General features: G+C 36.2%; 1 protein-coding gene across 1 annotated transcript; it reads left to right on the forward strand.

Moving 5' to 3' along the window:
* The first annotated feature begins 726 nt into the window (after positions 1-726).
* LOC126376952 (uncharacterized) lies at positions 727-18,444 on the forward strand. The gene is made up of 22 exons (XM_050024502.1): positions 727-775; positions 1,048-1,160; positions 1,425-1,576; positions 1,823-1,905; positions 2,012-2,229; positions 2,503-2,691; positions 3,034-3,225; positions 3,462-3,634; positions 4,040-4,117; positions 4,437-4,522; positions 5,134-5,343; positions 8,221-8,534; positions 9,535-9,769; positions 10,051-10,262; positions 10,800-10,982; positions 11,677-11,841; positions 12,993-13,165; positions 14,936-15,013; positions 15,657-15,686; positions 16,924-16,980; positions 17,428-17,451; positions 18,090-18,444. The coding sequence occupies exons 1-22, from the start codon at positions 727-729 to the stop codon at positions 18,442-18,444; spliced, it is 3,369 nt and encodes a 1,122-aa protein (XP_049880459.1).
* The last annotated feature ends 372 nt before the right edge of the window (positions 18,445-18,816 follow it).

Consider the following 18,816-nt stretch of genomic DNA (forward strand, 5'->3'; position numbering starts at 1 on the left):
CTTGGTTGTGAACACGGGCGAACGCTAGAGGTGATAAAGTTAAACTTTTATTAAACGAGTATAATTATTAGTACCTATATCAAGGATATTAGTAACAAAATTAATGAGTAAAATAGTGTAATGTTATATAACCATTTGAATTGAGTAAGCGATGTTTTCGTATAAAAGCTATAAAAATCCTAAGATTACTTTATGACGTCTGTTAAGATCTACAAGGCATAGAAATTAAATATAATCTATGCTGCCTAGTAACTACTTAAAATAATAATGTAGTCACTCGTAATTAGATTATTCTTTGGGTTGACGAGGTTGGTATTCCATCTCACAACCCACACGATAAGAAGACGAAGATTATTATAAAACATAACTTGTATTTTTTAAAATATTGATGTTGAATATTGAGATTTTAGACCAAAAGTACCTAGTAGACGATCGTTAGCAGATGATGCATGTCGAATCATCGCGTTTATAATCATAAAATCTGGCAATCTTGTTAACCTAGGCTACAGACTGTTAAACCCGACCCACATAACATCCGTAATCAAAACCTCTCATCCTAAGATTTTCCGCCGGAAATAAATTTTCATTAACTTGCACATGTATGTTTTCAACCATAAAGTCATGTAGGAACATTTAATTAAATTGTTTGCATTTGCGTGAAATTGACAATTATTTTTTTCCAATTGATCTCATACCCACCGGTCTTCTGACATGCGCCTTTACATCATGAAGTCCCTTTTTTGTGTTTTCGGAGCTTTTTTACAACTGTTAATAGGTAAGTTCTAAACTAGTTATCACGGAAAATGTTCTATAGATAATATGCCTACAGTGGAGGTATCTATATAACAAAGTATGAATGATTGGATGTAAAAGAGAGACAAGGTAAAGATATGACGTATCTAACGATTAGACGAAAGATTATTGACGATCAGAACTGTATCCATAGATCAAAAATTTACAGATAAAAACGTGTTGCAATATAAACAAACATTATTGGTTAAGACGTGTTAAAGCTATTATTGTTTTAACAGCAATTTTTGATTGTAGATGTGCAAGCTATCGAAGTAGCCACCCAATTACCAGAAAAGGTAGGTAAACTTGTAAATCAAGCCAGAAGAATAATGAATGGAGAACCGGTAACAGACAACAGACCTTATATGGTAAGTAAAAGTAGTAAGAAATTGATCATGTTAATCTATATATAAATGTTAATGTTGTGAAAATGTTAATGAATTGAATATAACTCAGGAGATATAATGATATATCTCAGGAGAAAAACATAGTGGTTAAAAATTAACTTTGTAATAACAGACAAGCTTACAATAATTTACATGTCCCAAAATCCAAACCATGCAAAGATAGATAATGATGTTTGAGTTTTGACAGTGACTTATAGCAACCTAAGTAACTAATTATCATCCTAGGTGTATCTTAAACTTCCGCGCAGCAGTGCCAAGTCACAAAGCTACAGAAAATGGTTGTGTGGCGGTGTCATTATCCACGATGAATACGTCCTGACTTCAGCAGCCTGCATCCAAGACGTAGAGCATTTCTACGTTGTATCAGGCACTTACAAGTAAGACGACAACGGTATCTCATTTCATTAATTTTATTACATATATACACAAGGTACTTACATCGTTTATGCAGTTTACAAATGATCACCATAAACGACCAACGTAATAAATCTACTGATACCATGTTTGGCCATCAGAAAATATAAATATAATATAATGTTACACTTTTATGTTTGCAAAAATATTCACTTAAAGATAATTAATTGATAAATAAGACAATTTTTAATAGTGTAATAATCTTTAAGGTATGCTGATGAAGATGATAGATATAATAACCCATGCATCAAGAATGGCGGAAAGAAGGCGATATGGAAGTGTGTTCCCAAAAGTAAGAAGTAATATTTTCAAAATAGTATTTTTTTTTGATTCTGTTATGATTCCAATAATGTTTCAATTACACACCATTAGAAAGTAATAACCTATTTTAATTATAGATTACATATTCGATGGACATGAGAACGATAACATAAGATGGATGAACAACGATATAGCAGTAGTAAAGATAGAAGATGGTTTCGACTTCACACGAAGAGTGAGAGGCTGCGAATTTGTACCTAAACCAGTGTGTTATAACAATCAAAGTCAAACGTTAGAAAATCCAGGCACGATCGCTTCAATTGCTGGATGGGGAACGACTGAAAGGTATAATGATGTGAGTATAGTACGAGAGATTAAATCAAAGTAAAATTGCTACGATGAAGGACAATGTCTTGAAGAAAAGAACGAACGCACGAGATGAAACATTTTTTTCGTAAAAACAAGAAAGTTTTGAGGCCATGTGGCTTATCTAATCGGATTAGGAGATTAGTTGGTAGTCGCTTCTATTGTATTAAGCTGGTGCCTATCAGCTTACGGTCAGAAAAGCGAATCCAGAAGTAACCATGACAAGCACTAATATATGACGTGTTAATGTTCTACTTTGTAGTGGGTCAACAGAAGAGGTCTTAGTCCACTAAGAAGAACTGACAACCAGCAGAACCTTCTAGAAGCAGCTGTGGAGATTATAGCGAAGAACAGATGCAAGCGCCGCTGGGGTAGCCGCTACCACAATATTATCGACAACTACATGATATGCACCAAGGACATTGGTCAGACTATGTCTGAGATTTGTAACGTATGTATTTGCTAATGCTATTACTAATTATTTACAATAATTATTTAATATATATGAAAGTGCAATAATGATGCAAATATTCTCATCAATTGGAGACTTCGCTAAGTTTGAACATGTGATATCCCGTAATACAATTACCACAACAAGTAAATATTTTACGATACTATTCTTTTGATTTCCAATCAATACAAAATCAATGTCGTATATTTTTTGATATTGGATCATTTTAAAATAAAAAGCATTTGATGTCCATGCTATAACACTATCGCTTATCAACGCTTTGCAATGTGTCATGGCTGAGGAGAAGAAGCAGCATATTTCATTCCTTCTGAAATTCCGTAGGAAAAGTATGTAGACTGTCAAGACATAAATTATTCAGACGAAGAAGATGGTGGCATGAGACGAGATGCCAACGCATTGAAGAGGACAGACAAAGTTCCTACTAACCTCATCATGCATTCGGCGTTGCACAACGAAACGTTTAAAAATGGCTCAAGAAGATTTACACATAATGTTGATGGTGGATTTTGTGAGGTAAGCCCTACCTTCTCATTTCATTTTTCATACAATTGCTTGAAAATCTATCTAATTAAATACCTACCCTTAAGTTTATAATATCAACGTCAAGCATCTTAACTGTAGATTTTATGTATAAGGCCCAAATAATAAAAGTAAAAATATGCTCTCTATTCTACGGAGTTATCTATCAACATAATTTTACAGATTACGTTAAAAATTGTCTTTATTTTAAACCATCGTTTTTAATATAGAATGATCACGGCGGTCCTCTAGTGTACGGCTCGGGTATCAACTCTGTCGTCATCGGGGTCATATCAGCGTGTCTTGTCAAGGAGAGGACTAACAAATGCTACGGGCCTTTCCTCTACACTAGCATCTACAAGAATCGACAGTTCATCTCCTGTTCTATCTTCAAGGATGTCGAGTATGTTTAGTTTTTCAATCAAAAATACAAGGTTAGATGGGACTTTCCACCAAGAGTTGTCATCGGTATAATTTTAACAACACTACAGCAAGTAGTGGAAGCCATTTAACTTTTTTCTTATGATCTGTTTCCTGTAAATAATTCTTGTTGGACGCAAAGCCGGGATCCATATATGTATACATCAAGCTTGGTGTTGAAATTGTAATAAAAAAGCTTTAATTTTAATTATTGGGGGACGCCTATGCCCAGCAGTGGGCGTCGTACGGCTGATGATAAATTAATATTATTCAGATTGCATTACTGTAAATTACATTCATTTTGACTGGTCAGCATTTTATACAATCAGAAAGTACTACAAGATATTCTGTTATTATATGACTTACCAAACTCATTATACCCTTTCAGACCTAAATGTCGGCGACAGTTCAGATCAGGGGTGACCCACGAAGAAACGGTCCTGTCATGGAAGAACCATGAAGATGGGTAAAGAATTTTGTATCTTTTGTTCCTTTTGGCAAAATATAACTAAGTATGGAAAAGTTCGATAGACATAGAAATAGGCATCTAACAAAATCAACTATTTCAACAATAAATTGAGACTCAACATAGTTACTAACTCGGCAGCATATCAACAACACACACATCAACATAACACAGAACACCAGACATACATCATACATAAATGCTGTGAATTGTGATAATCATACAAAACAAAGACAGGACAATGTTAGTTGGATCAACTAGTATTTTAATGAGATGTAAGATGAAAGTACAACATTATATGACTAAGTGTTTTTAACAGGCCAGCGAAGTTCGAGCAAGAACCAGCTGCAGTACCTGAGAAGAAAGTTGAAGCCGTAGCAGTACCTGCGCCCGTTGTGCCAGCAGGTAATTACAGAAATCTGGATCACCTAGGTGAATGATTTTGTAGGAAACATTTGTATCTTACAATACCCTTTCGCAGACATTTGATTCACATACATACAATAAAGTCCTGTTCATATTCCCTATTATAAGGTGGATCGGAATCACAAAACCACTTACAGCAACATTTGGTATGATGTACCTTATATTATCGCCTATAAAAAGGCCTATCATGTTTGAAAAGACACAATGCCCGCGAAGATAAGCAGTCCACGCTTGACTTTGTTTGAATGTGAAATTGTGATAATGCCGATTACAGGGGCTAAGCCCTTTTACATACAACTAGCACTTTTTGTCAACAGCACCTTCGGCTGTGTGTAACAAACAGGGATTAGTCGCTGTAATTGACATCATCATTTTTTTCACATTTAAACGAAGTCAGTGATGAACAGGGAGCGAATAAAAACACAGAACGCTCGCACTTAAGTAATTATTATTTATGACATATGAGGAACATACAACATTATAGGGTGACCTAATGCGCTGTAGTTTAGGTATAAAAAATATTTCAAATTGAAATCTACTAAATCTGAATCTAATGCTATAAATAAATCACATGCATCTGTTTAAACTAGTACCGCAACCACCAGTAGTAGCAGCGGTACCTGAAGTAGTGGAGCCCGCGGCTCCGGAGCCGGTACAAGCTGAGACTGCTCAAGTGGTCCAACGAGCTCACGAGGAAGCGGCGGCAGCAGTTCCAGACAAGGTGTACGCAAACAGTGGTTTCGTCATCCGAGGAGTCAACGAGACGAAGGTAGCCAAGGCGAACGCGACTCACGTAGCCGGTTAACTATAATGTTTATGATGAATAAAATTTAGTTGGAAATTGTGTTTTTATTTAAATAAATGAGATGTCGATTTTGCTGTTCTACGAAGCCCAACTTCGATGGTATGGATATGTGATGCGCCGAGAAGGCAATCATCCGGTTAAAACCGCTCTACAAAATTTCACAGGCTAACAATCACGAGGACACCCAAAAGCTACATGATGGAGAAACCTAGATAAAATGGCTAAAAACATACCAACTGACTATAACAGAAGCAAATGGCGGAAACATATTCAGAGGGCCGACCCCAAATCACAAAGATAAAAAAGAAGAGAGATGTTGATGTTGTCGATGAGGTTAGCGCAGGATCGGAAAGGGTGCAAAATGTTGGAGGCCTATACCCAGTGGAATGTTGCGGGCTGATTGATGATGATGATGATGAATGAGAGCCGGATGGAACCAGATAGCATTGAATTATTAATTTATCTTAAGTGAAGTTTTCACTAACACAATTTCATTATAGACACGGCTCCCCACCTATTACGTTGGTATAACAAATAGATCGGCGAGTTGTGGGTACTGAGTTCATCCTACGTTGGATGTGCCTCTGAGGGGATTCTCTTAAAATGCATAAATGGTTTTGTCATAATTTTTCATTATCATAATCCTTTTTGCATAACGTTTTTAAGCATAATAGTACTTTCCCATAATAACATCTAAGAATACTGGTTTGTTAGGTATAACTTATTTTTGGACTAATATTTGTTGGTATAAATTTGATTCGCATATAAATAGGTCTCCATAATTCTTTTTTTAGAATAATAGTGTTTTGTCATAATTTTTACAAGGCATAACAGTAGGTTAGGGTGCGGCGGGGGTGGCCCTTGGGCCACCCCTACGCCGCCAGCATGTTTATCTTACACACAAAAAGAATACTGAATGATGACCAACAGCATGAAATAGAGTCAAAAAATATCATCATCATCAGCCGTACGACGCTCACTGCTGGGCATAGGCCTCCCCCAAGGATCTCCACGACGATCGGTCCCGCGCTGCCCGCATCAAAAAATATAAAAAGTCACAATCATGAACCAAATGCAGCCTAGGAAAAAATAAGTTTCGGAAATGTTCAAAGTTGTGCCAAAGCTTTTCTCATTCGGAGTATAGTTTTTATGCTTATAATAATTATGCTTATATATCATTATTGCCATTAATTATTATGTAGTTATGAGTTTCAAATTTATGCTTAAAAAGTTATGACAAATTAATACTATGCGTAACTAATAATAGGACAAGTAACATTATGCCATGGTAAATTATTACATAAACTTTTATGCGTTAAAATAGAGAACCGCCTCTGAGTACCCCAATCGGGAGTAGTTCTAGGAATAATATAGTAAAAATGGGGCTCTGGGAGATTTTACTCTCTCGTACGAGAAGGTAGCTATGAAAATAGGATGTACCTATGACTATCCCAATTGGGATATAGGTAGTCGTAAGCTTATGTTACATTACCTCTGAAGGCTAAGGAGACCTTATTTTTAACTTTACTAACGTGGTGTGAATTTTAGTTGAGTTCTGCAGCATGCATGGATGATATTCGCAACTCATTATTTATCGTTTTCGTGATATTTATTTTGCATCATACGCATGCATGTGCGTCAAACTGTCAAACTCACAAATATTTTTCCATTTTATTCAGAAAACATATATGGTCTATTTTTGTATAAGTACTTAAATACAGTATAGACAACGACTTAAACTTATGATGAAACTCATTTTTGTAGACATTCAAACAGTACCTTTTTTGAAAATGATTCTCACCTCAACCTCATCAACCCTAGTGTCAGGAACCTCATCAACCCTGTTGTCAGGGTATTGAGCTGCCAAAGGCTCAGATTTATGATTTGGAATGATGGGAATTTTTCACACACATTTTTTAGCGTAATTTACACCATTTTTTGAAAACTAAAGATCAATTAGTGAAAACCAAATAACAAAAACGAATTATTATTTATCCTTGTTGAATTTATAACCTTTCTGCACAATGGTCAAATAAATGGATGCAACAGGTATCCATAAGAATATAACACTTACCTACAACAATTAGAGCTGGTGGTCTACAAAAAACTACTAAGTAGGTGTACAACATAATAATATGGAACCCGAAAAGAAGCAAATCATGCTTATTCCGATAACTGGTATAAGTACTTATATGCTAAATTATTTATTACTAAACAAGGAAAGAAATAAAATACTTGGAGTACATTTTTGCTAGAAAGATTTACTTATTCTAAATCTCAAACTTTTAAAGAACTTATTGTTCATATTTTGGCATAGGTAGGTAAGTGTAGGTAAGGTATTTCAAAATTTCAAAGATTGATATTAGAAATTAGAAGGATTATTTGATTCTTAAAGTAATAAAACAAAGTAGTTTCCTGTGTCAATTTCTTTATTTCCTGTAACTTTATCAGAATTAATTACGTTGCATCACTCTTCTATTTGAATTTCGTTGATGGAAATCCAATAATTGGATTCTACGAAGCGCGACGTCGTTTTGATTGACCAAATAATTGACATACAATTTTAATCGCGACATTTACAAATATCTGAAAGCGATCCTTCTGGGGCCGCTTTTTGAATCAAAATGACGAATTTCCACTTGTTCCTGGTTCCTATATTATTGACTATCGGTGAGAATATTTATATTATTTTGTTGATATTAAGATAACTAGTTTTTCGGTTCTTCTGTAGCGTTATTAATATTACTATTAATAATTTCTTGATATTGATTATTTGCGGCTACAATAAGAGTCTAAACTCTGTTACACACAAGCAGCCCTTTGCTTCTGATTAATGAGTGTACGGTCTCTAATACAATTTTGAAATCGACAGACACAACAGTGTGTAAGCCAGATATAGTCCCAGCGGTTGCAGCCACAGCTCCATCAGTAGTCACGTCACAGGTAGAAATTAGCACAGCAAATCCAGAACCCACGTCGAATGCTCCAACTGGAGCAGCGGTCGCAAGAAATGATAAGAAAGAAGAAGATAAGAAACAAGATAATAAAAAACATGATGATAAGAAAGATGATGAGGAAGGCGACGGTATACGAGACGAGGGCTGGGAGTATGAGAATAGTACGTACGTCGACACTAGAAGAATCTTATACAGTAAGACAGTTGGTGTCGGGAAAAGACCTTACATGGTAAGTGGTAAAATAATAAAGTTGTAGAAAGACAGTCACAGACAGACAGTCAATTTTTGAGGGTGAACCCAAATTACCAAAAGACAACTTGTAGCAACACTTAATATTGTATTGACAACCTGTATATTGACGACGATTGACAGTGTAGCATGCTGACTGATTCAATGTGTATTGGCTTACCTATCACGACCAGACGAGTGGTGTTGATGAAGTTACATAAATAACAACCATACTAGCCCTAGTTACGAGAGGTGGAATTCAATCTTATTTAAAATCAGAGTGACAACATTGTCTATTACAACTACACGTGTCATATAATATCTGGACGTAGGTAATAGGTACGTAAACTACCCTCTTTTGTAGTAATACTCATTACCAGAGCACATATTTTATGACTACCTACACAAATGTTATTCGACAATTTAAAAAAATACTTGTGGCTATGCCAGTATTTTTCACTACCAATTTTTAAACTACCTACCTCAAAAAATATTGGCTCGGCAGTATCGGTGATTCTAAATACATATTTGTCTGCTAACGACTTGGGTATGATAGAATCCAACATAAATAATTTTGGATTTTACTTATCCCCTACATAACATACTCGTAGTGACAGATAGTATAGGTTTCATATTTATGTTTTGAATCTATTTGTTTTTTAAACTTGTTTATCCCTTTGGGGAAAGGCAACTGTCGTCTAATGTATTTTTTGTAATGTCCAAATCTTAATAAGGCTGAACCCACGTCTTGAGTGAGTATTTATCAATGTTCTTTATTTCAAGTCCTTTATAAAGGCGTCTTATTTAAAATGTTCTAGGCCGAAGCCATGTCTTCTTCATGTTAATATCCGTGTTCAATCCATGATTTAATCGCCCGGCACAGACTGAGTACAAAAATGAGGACCAGGACCCAGACTACACTACTGATCAGTATCCGCTCAACAATCGGGTACCTTCACTAGTTTAGATATCCATTTAAACTTCTTCATCTCTTCATACAGGTGTACCTTCAACTGACGAAGGAGTCAGCTAAAGCGCACAAGTACCGCGGATGGTTGTGTGGGGGTGTCATTGTCGATAGGAACTACGTGTTGACGTCTGCTGCCTGCGTCGAAGATGCCGACAGGTTCTACATCGTCAGCGGCACTATTAAGTTTGTCGACAGCTTCGACTTCAAGTCCAACGACTGTGTCTGCAAACATCGTCGGAAAGTCGTCTGGAAGTGTATCCCCAAGAGTAAGTTTTTTAGATCTTCTGCTGCCGAGAGGCTCAAAATTGGCTGGGTTGCGTATTTTATACTGAATCTATTTTGTGAATCATGTTCAACAAGTATTTCATTAATTTCATTTTTATTACGATTCTTAGTTGCCATATATTATGAAATCTCATTATATTTTTACTGGTATTTTATTTTCAATATAGTTTAATTAAAATCATCGTTTTCCCTTAAGTTTCCTGGCCATTTTGTTCAATGGTGTCTTACCGGAACGAACAGAAAAATATTTTTTTTTTTTTAGATTACAAATTCGATTTCCAAGACAGTATAAAGTGGTCATCCAACGACATTGCTATCGTGAAAGTGGACAGGCCGTTCAAATTGGGAGTGCAAGAGAAAGGATGCGAGTTTGCCACTGATCTCATTTGTTATAACAACATCAGCAGAGAACTTGAGAAACCTGGTACCAAGGCTTTCATTGCTGGTTGGGGTAGCGGTAGCAACTTCAGAGAGGTAAGCCTACGTAACGTTGACAGACAAAGATGTGATTCCCCAAATGAATTGACGTAGGAAAACGTTTGGTCAGTTCAGTATTTGGATACAAACAAGATTTTGTCGAGGAGCGCACGCCAATGAGAGTATAAGGCGTCACAAGCTAGGCCGCGGGGATGGTGAATGTTCAAATACTAGATAGCAAGGTCTGCTCGCGGTCGCGAGTTATATCGAGGGCTTTAACCAATAGCCGTACTGCGTTTATCCACTTAGCATTCGCTGCATCTATTGGTCGAAGCCGTCGATATAATGCGGCGCAGTTTCCGTGGAGAGCCTGCTGGTGCCTTTTGTTGATTAGTCAGAAAGAATAATATTCTCACCACCCGCTGCATATTATTATACAAAATTAAAAGCTTTTTGAAATATTTAAGTTCTGCACCTCATACATAACTTATAGCAAGTGAAATATAAAATTATACAATAACGATAGCACCCGAAAACTTATAGAAACAGTTTACGTTTTTAACAATTATTTCGAATTTGATTATTTCTGTTTAGGGCGTATACCGACGTCAAAAGGTCCACATACCAGAAAATGCTAAGTGCCTGCAAGAGGCCAAAGTGTGCATTATGGACAACGAACAGTGCGCCAAGAAATGGGCTCAGAGATTCAGGACCATCATCACTCAATACATGATCTGCACCAAGGACGTGATGAAAAGGCTAAGCGAAATTTGCGAGGTTGGTAATGTTCCTTTTACCTTGTGCCGTGCGAGGGAGACAGACAGTCTGCGTGCGCTTCCTCCCTTACACCTTAACACTTTCAAGGACAGAACGTCTAATGACGTTCCGATTCGAAGGTATCATATTACCTATTATGAACCATAAATGGCCCATGATCTCTGTCCGTGAAAGGGTAAACGGCTTACGGCTTCATTAGACTGAGGGTGAATCAAGTACGCTCCAAGCTCGTATTGGTGGAAAGCGCAGTGTATCTTCTATATCTTTATTTATTGTTTACTTTATGAAATAAGTATATAAGTAAGTAAGTAAAATGCATGTAAAATGTTTATTTTTCATAAGGATACAAAAAAATATTGGTACAATAAAAACCCCACAAAACCTAAGAGGGTTGTCCGTGAAAGTGAAGTTCGCTTAAAATTATTATGTTTTAAAATACAGTATGAACAGTCAATCAGTGTGATCAGTGTGTACTTACACGTATGGTTGCATTTCATTTGTTGTCGATCTAAAATCGGTTATTTTTGACACGAGTGGTATAAGAAATCTAGAATCTAGAGGAGATATTTAGCAGAGAAAGGTAAATAGAACAAGACAAGAAGCAGTCGCGTCTATAGCAGTATGTTCATTTCATCAAAGTGCGATCGACCCAATTTTTTCTAAATCAGTACCTTTTAGTAACTTTTTTTCTCAGAAGAAATACGCAAACTGCACAGATGTCGAAAGTAGAAGAATTTTCACATCTGAGGGCTCAACGGACGTCAGCGGGAAAGTCTTTAATGTGGACTTGGGGCGGCATCTACGAGACCCTGATGACTATACCGCGAGGAGATCATCCATGCAGGGAGGATTTTGTGAGGTGAGCTTAAAATTTGCCAATAATGCTTTTCTTTTGCCATTTTTGCCCTTTGGAGATACAGCAGTGATGCTCTGTTGTTATGCTTTTCACGATCAGCCTCCGTGGTAGTTAGAGCATTAGCTTACGATTTGGAGGTGGAGGTCCGGGCACTGTCGAAAAAAATTATGAAACTGTTTTGCTTCGCTAGGATTTTGCAGGCTGAATCGCCTGATTGATTGAAAAAGTAAAATGATTCCTTGCTTTGATTCCGGGCTACTATCTTAAACGTCGCCACCAATACTTAGGATGATGGCATTGCAAAGTACTTTGTTATCATCATGACGTCACATACTTACTACATCATCAATAATTACAGCCTCCGTGGTCTAGTGGTTAGAGCGTTAGCTCACGATCACGGTCTGGGTTCGATTCCCAATGGGGACATTGTCGAAATCACTTTGTGTCGGTTTACAGTAGATCGTACTAAACCTTTTCTAAAGACATCTTGAATTTGGTCAATTACGTCTTTCTAGGTCCTCTGCCGGCTTTATGAACAACCTTCGTCTTATATGTGAATGGAATGATCTTACTTAAATGTTTTTTATCTCTTTCTCTCCCTTGCATTATTGCTTTCCGAGTCTTTTCCTTCCACTTCGCTCTGTTGAACGTATTTTTTTTTATATGAGTGTTTAAAATATCTCATCATTCTCCTGCCTTTATCCCACTCTAGGTGGGGTCGGCACAGCATGTATTCCTCTTCCATTCATTTCTCCCACCTTTCACACACATCGTGGGTGACTTTGCAAACTGACGTATCTGCAATTATTTGCTAAAATAATTTGTGTCTTATTGACAACAGCAAAGGCTGCAAATGAGATTCGCCAAAAAATTCAGATACGTCAGTTAGCGATGTCAGCGACATGTCTTTTTTACACAATCCATCCACATTTTCTTTTTCTTTTTTTTACAACTCACATATTATTTAAAACAAAACATAAAAAAAGAATAAAAATCTATAAATAAAAAATGTCCTCCAGCTCACCACATCGAGGCAAAGTCCCCAGATTACTGGCCACGTTGCCTCTCTGCACCATTTTCTTGTCGTTGTTGTCTTTCTTCTTTTTTTTAAAATATCTAAAGGCGGGTACTTAAACCATTTTTTTCGATGACAGAACGACCACGGCGGTCCGTTGATAGTGAAATACCAAAACAAGGAGCGTGTAATTGGTGTTATATCAGCGTGTAAGATCGACCCTAAGAGCCACAGCTGTCATGGACCCTTCCTCTACACATCTGTCTTCAAGAATAGGCAGTTTATATCGTGTGCTATCAACAAAGATGTGGAGTAAGTAACTAGTCTTAACCCTTTCACGGGCAGAGACCATGGGTCATTGATGGTTCAGAATAGATAGTATGACACCTTGGAAGCGGAACGTCATTAGACGTTCTGTCCTTGAAAGTGTTAATAAATGGGTTTCGTAGCACTAATCGTGAATAAATTGGACTCGTGGTAACCCAGTTGGAAGAACGCTCTCAACGCGAGGTCGCAGGTTCGAATCCTAACTCAGGCCTAAATCAATAATTTTCGAATTCATGTTTGGATCTTAATTGTTCATCACGTGCTCAGAGGTGAAGGAAAACATCGTGAGGGAACATACTTGAGAAATGTGTTTCGGAGGTATACACCTAATCTGTATTGGGCTGGTTTTCCCTTCGGGTTGGAAGGTCAGACAGGCAGTCACTTCTGTAAAAATCCGGACCTATCAAATCTTCAGGTTAGGTAAGTGGACCCCGTGAAAGACGGGATAACGCTAGGGAGATATAAGAAATTTTACAAAAAGCTCATAGGTTATTTGTAGATCTCTAAAGGAATGATATCGTTAAAGACATCAACAGACTTCTTGACAACCTAGTCAAATGACTTACTTTTGAGGAAACATCAAAACGAAAGTTTTACTGTCCTGTGACGTCATCAATAAAAGCGGTCAAACGTCGTACTCATTGTTCTTTGATTCATAAATAAAATTCTAAAATATTTCGAAAAGTAATATGAGATTTTTGATCATCTTAAATTGGCTTCTATTTCTAGATTAGCATTTTATGATTTATCTTTGACCTAGTCAAATACCTAGTTAATATATATCGAATGAGTGATAAATAGGACTTGAGTGATGCCAAGGAATAAATAAAATATTACCATCAACTATTTAATTTATTGTAGTCCATAAATAAATGTAAATAAATACGTGACACAAAAATCTACTTTACTACAGGATTGATAATGTTGGTTGTCTGTTACCACAGACTGCAGGATCTATATTAAAAAGAATAAAAAAAGACTGAGCTGTTGATATTAATATTATTTTTTGTTTTCTTTTTTATGTTATTTAATATCAAATCTAATACAATATTGTTCATTTCAGGTCTGGGTGTGTTACAATTTTTCATTTAATAATAACTACTATATAAAATAACCAATTTAAACTTAACGTGCTAATATTCTGTGGGGCTAAAAAGACCATATAGAAGCAATCACTCCAAAAAGCAATATTTGCTATTGATTTGCGTGCTTATTGTGCAAATGTCATATTGCGTTTTAGGTGAATTGCTTCGATGGCCAATTTTGACCCCTGTATATGTCAATAAAAAGTGGTAGCCCAGTTGGTAGAACGCTTGCCTGTCACTTTGAGGTCGCAGGTTCGAAACCAGCACTGGCCTTTCTGGCCTGATCGGTTTACCGATAATTGTCGAATTTGTTTTCGAATTCATTTTTGAATCACGTGCTCAGCGGTGAAAGAAAACATCGCGAGGAAACCTACATTCCCGAAAAATACATTTTCGGTGGTATGTGACCTAACCTGTATCGGTTTTCCCTTCGCGGGTTGGATTGGAAGGTCAGACGGGCAGTCGCTTCTGTAAAAAACCGGACCTGTCAAATCTTCAGGTTAGGTAAACGGACCTTGTGAAAAACGGGATATTGCTAGGGAGATGATGTATATGTTAATAATTCGCTTGTTTGGAATATTTTCGCTCTTTGTGGGAAAGTTTCATAAGGCAATGTGTTTTAAAATTATGACTTAGATACTTATTTGAAATAAATTATTTTTGTTTTTAGTGAAAATTGTCGAAGAGTGTTCCGTACAGGAATCACGCATGAAGAATGGTCTGTCAACTGGGACGATTACAATGAAGAGTGAGTAGCAAATAAGGAAATCATACATCCTAATTGGGGTAGTCAGAGGTACAGCTATCGCAAGATGAGCTAAGAATCCACACGCCACAGAGCTTTCTGTAGTATAGCCGTCTATAATGGTCGAGCCAACTGTGTTAGTGAAAATAAAAGGTAAATTAATATCTCAATGGTGAAAGTCCGGGGTAACGAGCCTCGAATCAGCGCTCCCCGATTGATTGATTTATTTCTGTGCTATAAAGTATTATTTGATTTGATTTGAGAAACTAATCACATGACCACAGAAACTATCAAAAAATCATTATCGAGATTGTATTTATAACTCATGTTAGGTTTAACAATTGAAAGTGATCTGTAATTGAACCAGTCAAAGTAGGTATTGGCGATCGTTTAGTACCTTTAGCTTTGAACACTGGTTGAAACATCCAAAGGTCTATAATTCTGAAACTCTTTGCGTTGAATCTAAACGTAGCGAAGAAACATAAGTGCCTATTTAAAACAGTTCATTCGGACTATTAAACAAAACGTCATATTTCAATGTAGATAGATTTTGAAGACGTATTTACTGATATTATTTTGCTTGAATTTGATACTGTAACGATGGAAAGCTACAATTGCAAAGCTAATTATTTCTTTTTTATTTCAGTGGTGAAGATTCTCCTACCAATAAAGCTGAGTAAGTGAATATCACAATTTATAGATAATAATTATGGTCTAAACTGGCATTCGTATACTAGTGATGTTCCGAATATCCGTATCCGTATCTGTATCCGCGGATATCCGAGATAAAAGAATAATCCGTATCCGTGTCCGTTACTTTTCACGCGGATCTTTTACGGATCTTTTTCAGGTGATTAAGTAGAATTATTAAATAAAAAACTATAAAATTCCATTCAGATTATTTTTATTTCTTAAAATCAAATATTTGGCACCTTTATATTGCAAACATTTAGATAGATAGATCTTTATAATGAAAGCAAGATAAAATATCACTTTTATAACAATGAAATAACTAAAACTTTAATATATTTTTTTAACATAATAAAGATCCGTATCCGTATCCGCGGATCTTTACACTAAATATCCGTATTCAGATCTGTATCCGCGGATATACATGTTTAAAGATCCGGCACATCACTAACGTATACTGGAAATAAAGTCACATAGAATGTAACAGTGTCTAAGAAAGAAAGAAAGATAGATATGTTTATTATGTGAACGTCACAGCGACAACATGAAAAACAACATACACTAAAAAAATCATTAACCGACAGACGAAACAAAGTAATATAAAAAAAATATATATATTATTTTTAATGTCGTGGTCCTAGATATCAGCTTTTGTTTCTTAGACGTTACTTATTGTAGATTTGCTGCAAGTGGCATTAAGTACTTGGCCACAAATGGGGAGCGCTGACTGCTCTCACTCGTTACAAAATTTAAGACAGCAGTCCAGAGGGTATGCCCAGTTGGCCGAGAACCGAGCCGAACCTGCGCTTCGGGCTCAGGGTGTCGTCTGGAGGATTATATTTGAAAGTTTTAATCGACCCTGGTGGGTCGATGGCGGAATGAGGGAAAGTAGACATCAGAAGTAATGGCGGCGTCCTTATTAAAATGGTTTTAATAATATAGTATTAACGTGATGTGTTGGAGTCACCAGTTGGAGACTTCTCCTGCAGAGTGTGCGCTAGAGTTTGCCGCTCTAGGATTGGCTTGCACAGCCATGAAAGAAAGTGCATTTCTTCGAGGCAATGACGTCATAAATCGTCTGAAACAGACGTATAAGGCCAATGATGATCATGATGATGTGGTTATATCAATAGCGCTAAAACAGTAAGATGATCGCCATATAATATAACGACAAGCAACGTGCTAAATAAAAAGTAAGACTAACAAAACAAACAACATTTCAGGGATAAAGATGATGATGACAACGAAGAGGTCAAAGAAAAACCTGCGCTCAGAAACAAGTAATATTTTCTTTTTTATCGTTACACTTCCTGTTGTAAATTGCTTTGTTAAAACTTGCCACAACAGTAATTTAGTGGACACACCCCTGCTGGTGATCCCTAGTTTGATTAGGACATTACAGGCTAATCACCTGATTGCCCGAAAGTAAGATGATCCGTGCTTCGGAAGGCACGTTAAGCCGTTGGTCCCGGTTACTACTTACTGATGTAAATATGTAGTCGTTATATGAGCCATGTCGGTGCGTTTGGCGGCTCAATAATAACCCTGACACCAGGGTTGATGCATTTGGTAATCCACCTCACAACCCACACGATACAAGAAGAATCAGTGTGAAGGAAACTCGCAATTCATTCACTTCGAACCCTACATTTTTCCAAGTGTTTCCAATTTCTTTCGGTGATTCAAAATGAATTAACTCATTCAAAGTAATTATCTTTTTATTTTAGAACAATACCGATTGAAAATAATCGGTAAGTATAAGTTGCTACGCACACCCACTGTACCTTTTGAACATTCAAATTCAAATTCGTTTATTGCAAAAAAATGTGGTACGTATATAGATCCTATCATTGATCCTATAATATTATTTGATACTATTAATTTAATTTTTATCGTATTTAAAAATAGTTTATTTGAAATCTGCAGTACATCTGCTAAAGACCCCGGATTCGATACCACGGCTGACATTTTGTTGTTAAAAGAAATATATATTTCATGTATGAAGGTGCTTGTTACTTTACTCTGGTCGCCTGGAAGAAATTGCTGTAGAGCAATAAATGTGCTGTAATCTTTCTTGTTATGTTTTAATATGTTTCGTGTATGTGTGTGCAATAAAGAATATTTGATTTGATTTATGACTGGAGCTACGTAATTAGGATTTCATACAAGAGGCAACTTTATTCAGAAAATGATACGAGTTACATTTTCAGTACTTAGATGAGAATAAAATAGCAAATTCGTTTTTGATGTTCAGAAATAAATTGTTTTACTTACACTTTCTTAATAATTTTGGCTAATACGTTGTTGTACAGGCTTCTTTAGTAATAGTTAGTTAAACTATTAATAGCTCAAACACTAAATCAGGCTTTACTAAGCAACCTAATTACAGAGATGAAGACAAGAAAGAAGAAGTAGTTGCCAAGAAAGAATCTGCATCAACAAAGGCGGAAAAAAAGGAAGACTCTAGCGAAGAGGAAGGGAAAGATAAGGCTGCAGAACGTAAAGATAGCAAAGAAGAAAAGAAAGAGAAGGCAGAAAAGGCAGATAAGAAGGAAGAAAAAGCTGCCAAGAAACCTAAAAGCAAGAAAAACAAAAAACACTCAAAGAAAAAGGCCAAAGCTTCTAGCCGAGCTGAATCCAAAGAGGCCAACAAAAAGGATGATACGAAACCAAAAGTAGACAGCAAAGGTGAAGTCTTTTATGAATCAAGTCGCGATGAAAATGTGAACGACCCTGAAGAGTAGCTGTTTTGAAACAATAAAATTACTGTAATTGTATAATTTTCATTAGTGTTTTATTTTTCTTAATACTATCATACAATGTAGGAACAATAATAATAAACAAATAGTAATAAAAATAAACCTTCTTGACTTTCAAACCGAACAGTTACTTTCAAAATCGTATAATACTTAATTGAATAAATATGAAATTTTGAATTATCAAAGTAAATAAGTATAAGAATATCGTTGCTACCCAATTGCTATAATTCGCCGTTCAACGAAATGCCTAGGCATTCAATATACTTAAAAAGTTCACAAGTTAGTAAGTACATTTAGGAAAGTAATTCAATGCTTAATTTGAAAAAGTTAAAACGTAAGTTGACTAAACGGCGAGAT

The sequence above is a fragment of the Pectinophora gossypiella genome, chromosome 22 (genome assembly GCF_024362695.1).
Source record: "Pectinophora gossypiella chromosome 22, ilPecGoss1.1, whole genome shotgun sequence".
Taxonomy (NCBI): domain Eukaryota; kingdom Metazoa; phylum Arthropoda; class Insecta; order Lepidoptera; family Gelechiidae; genus Pectinophora; species Pectinophora gossypiella.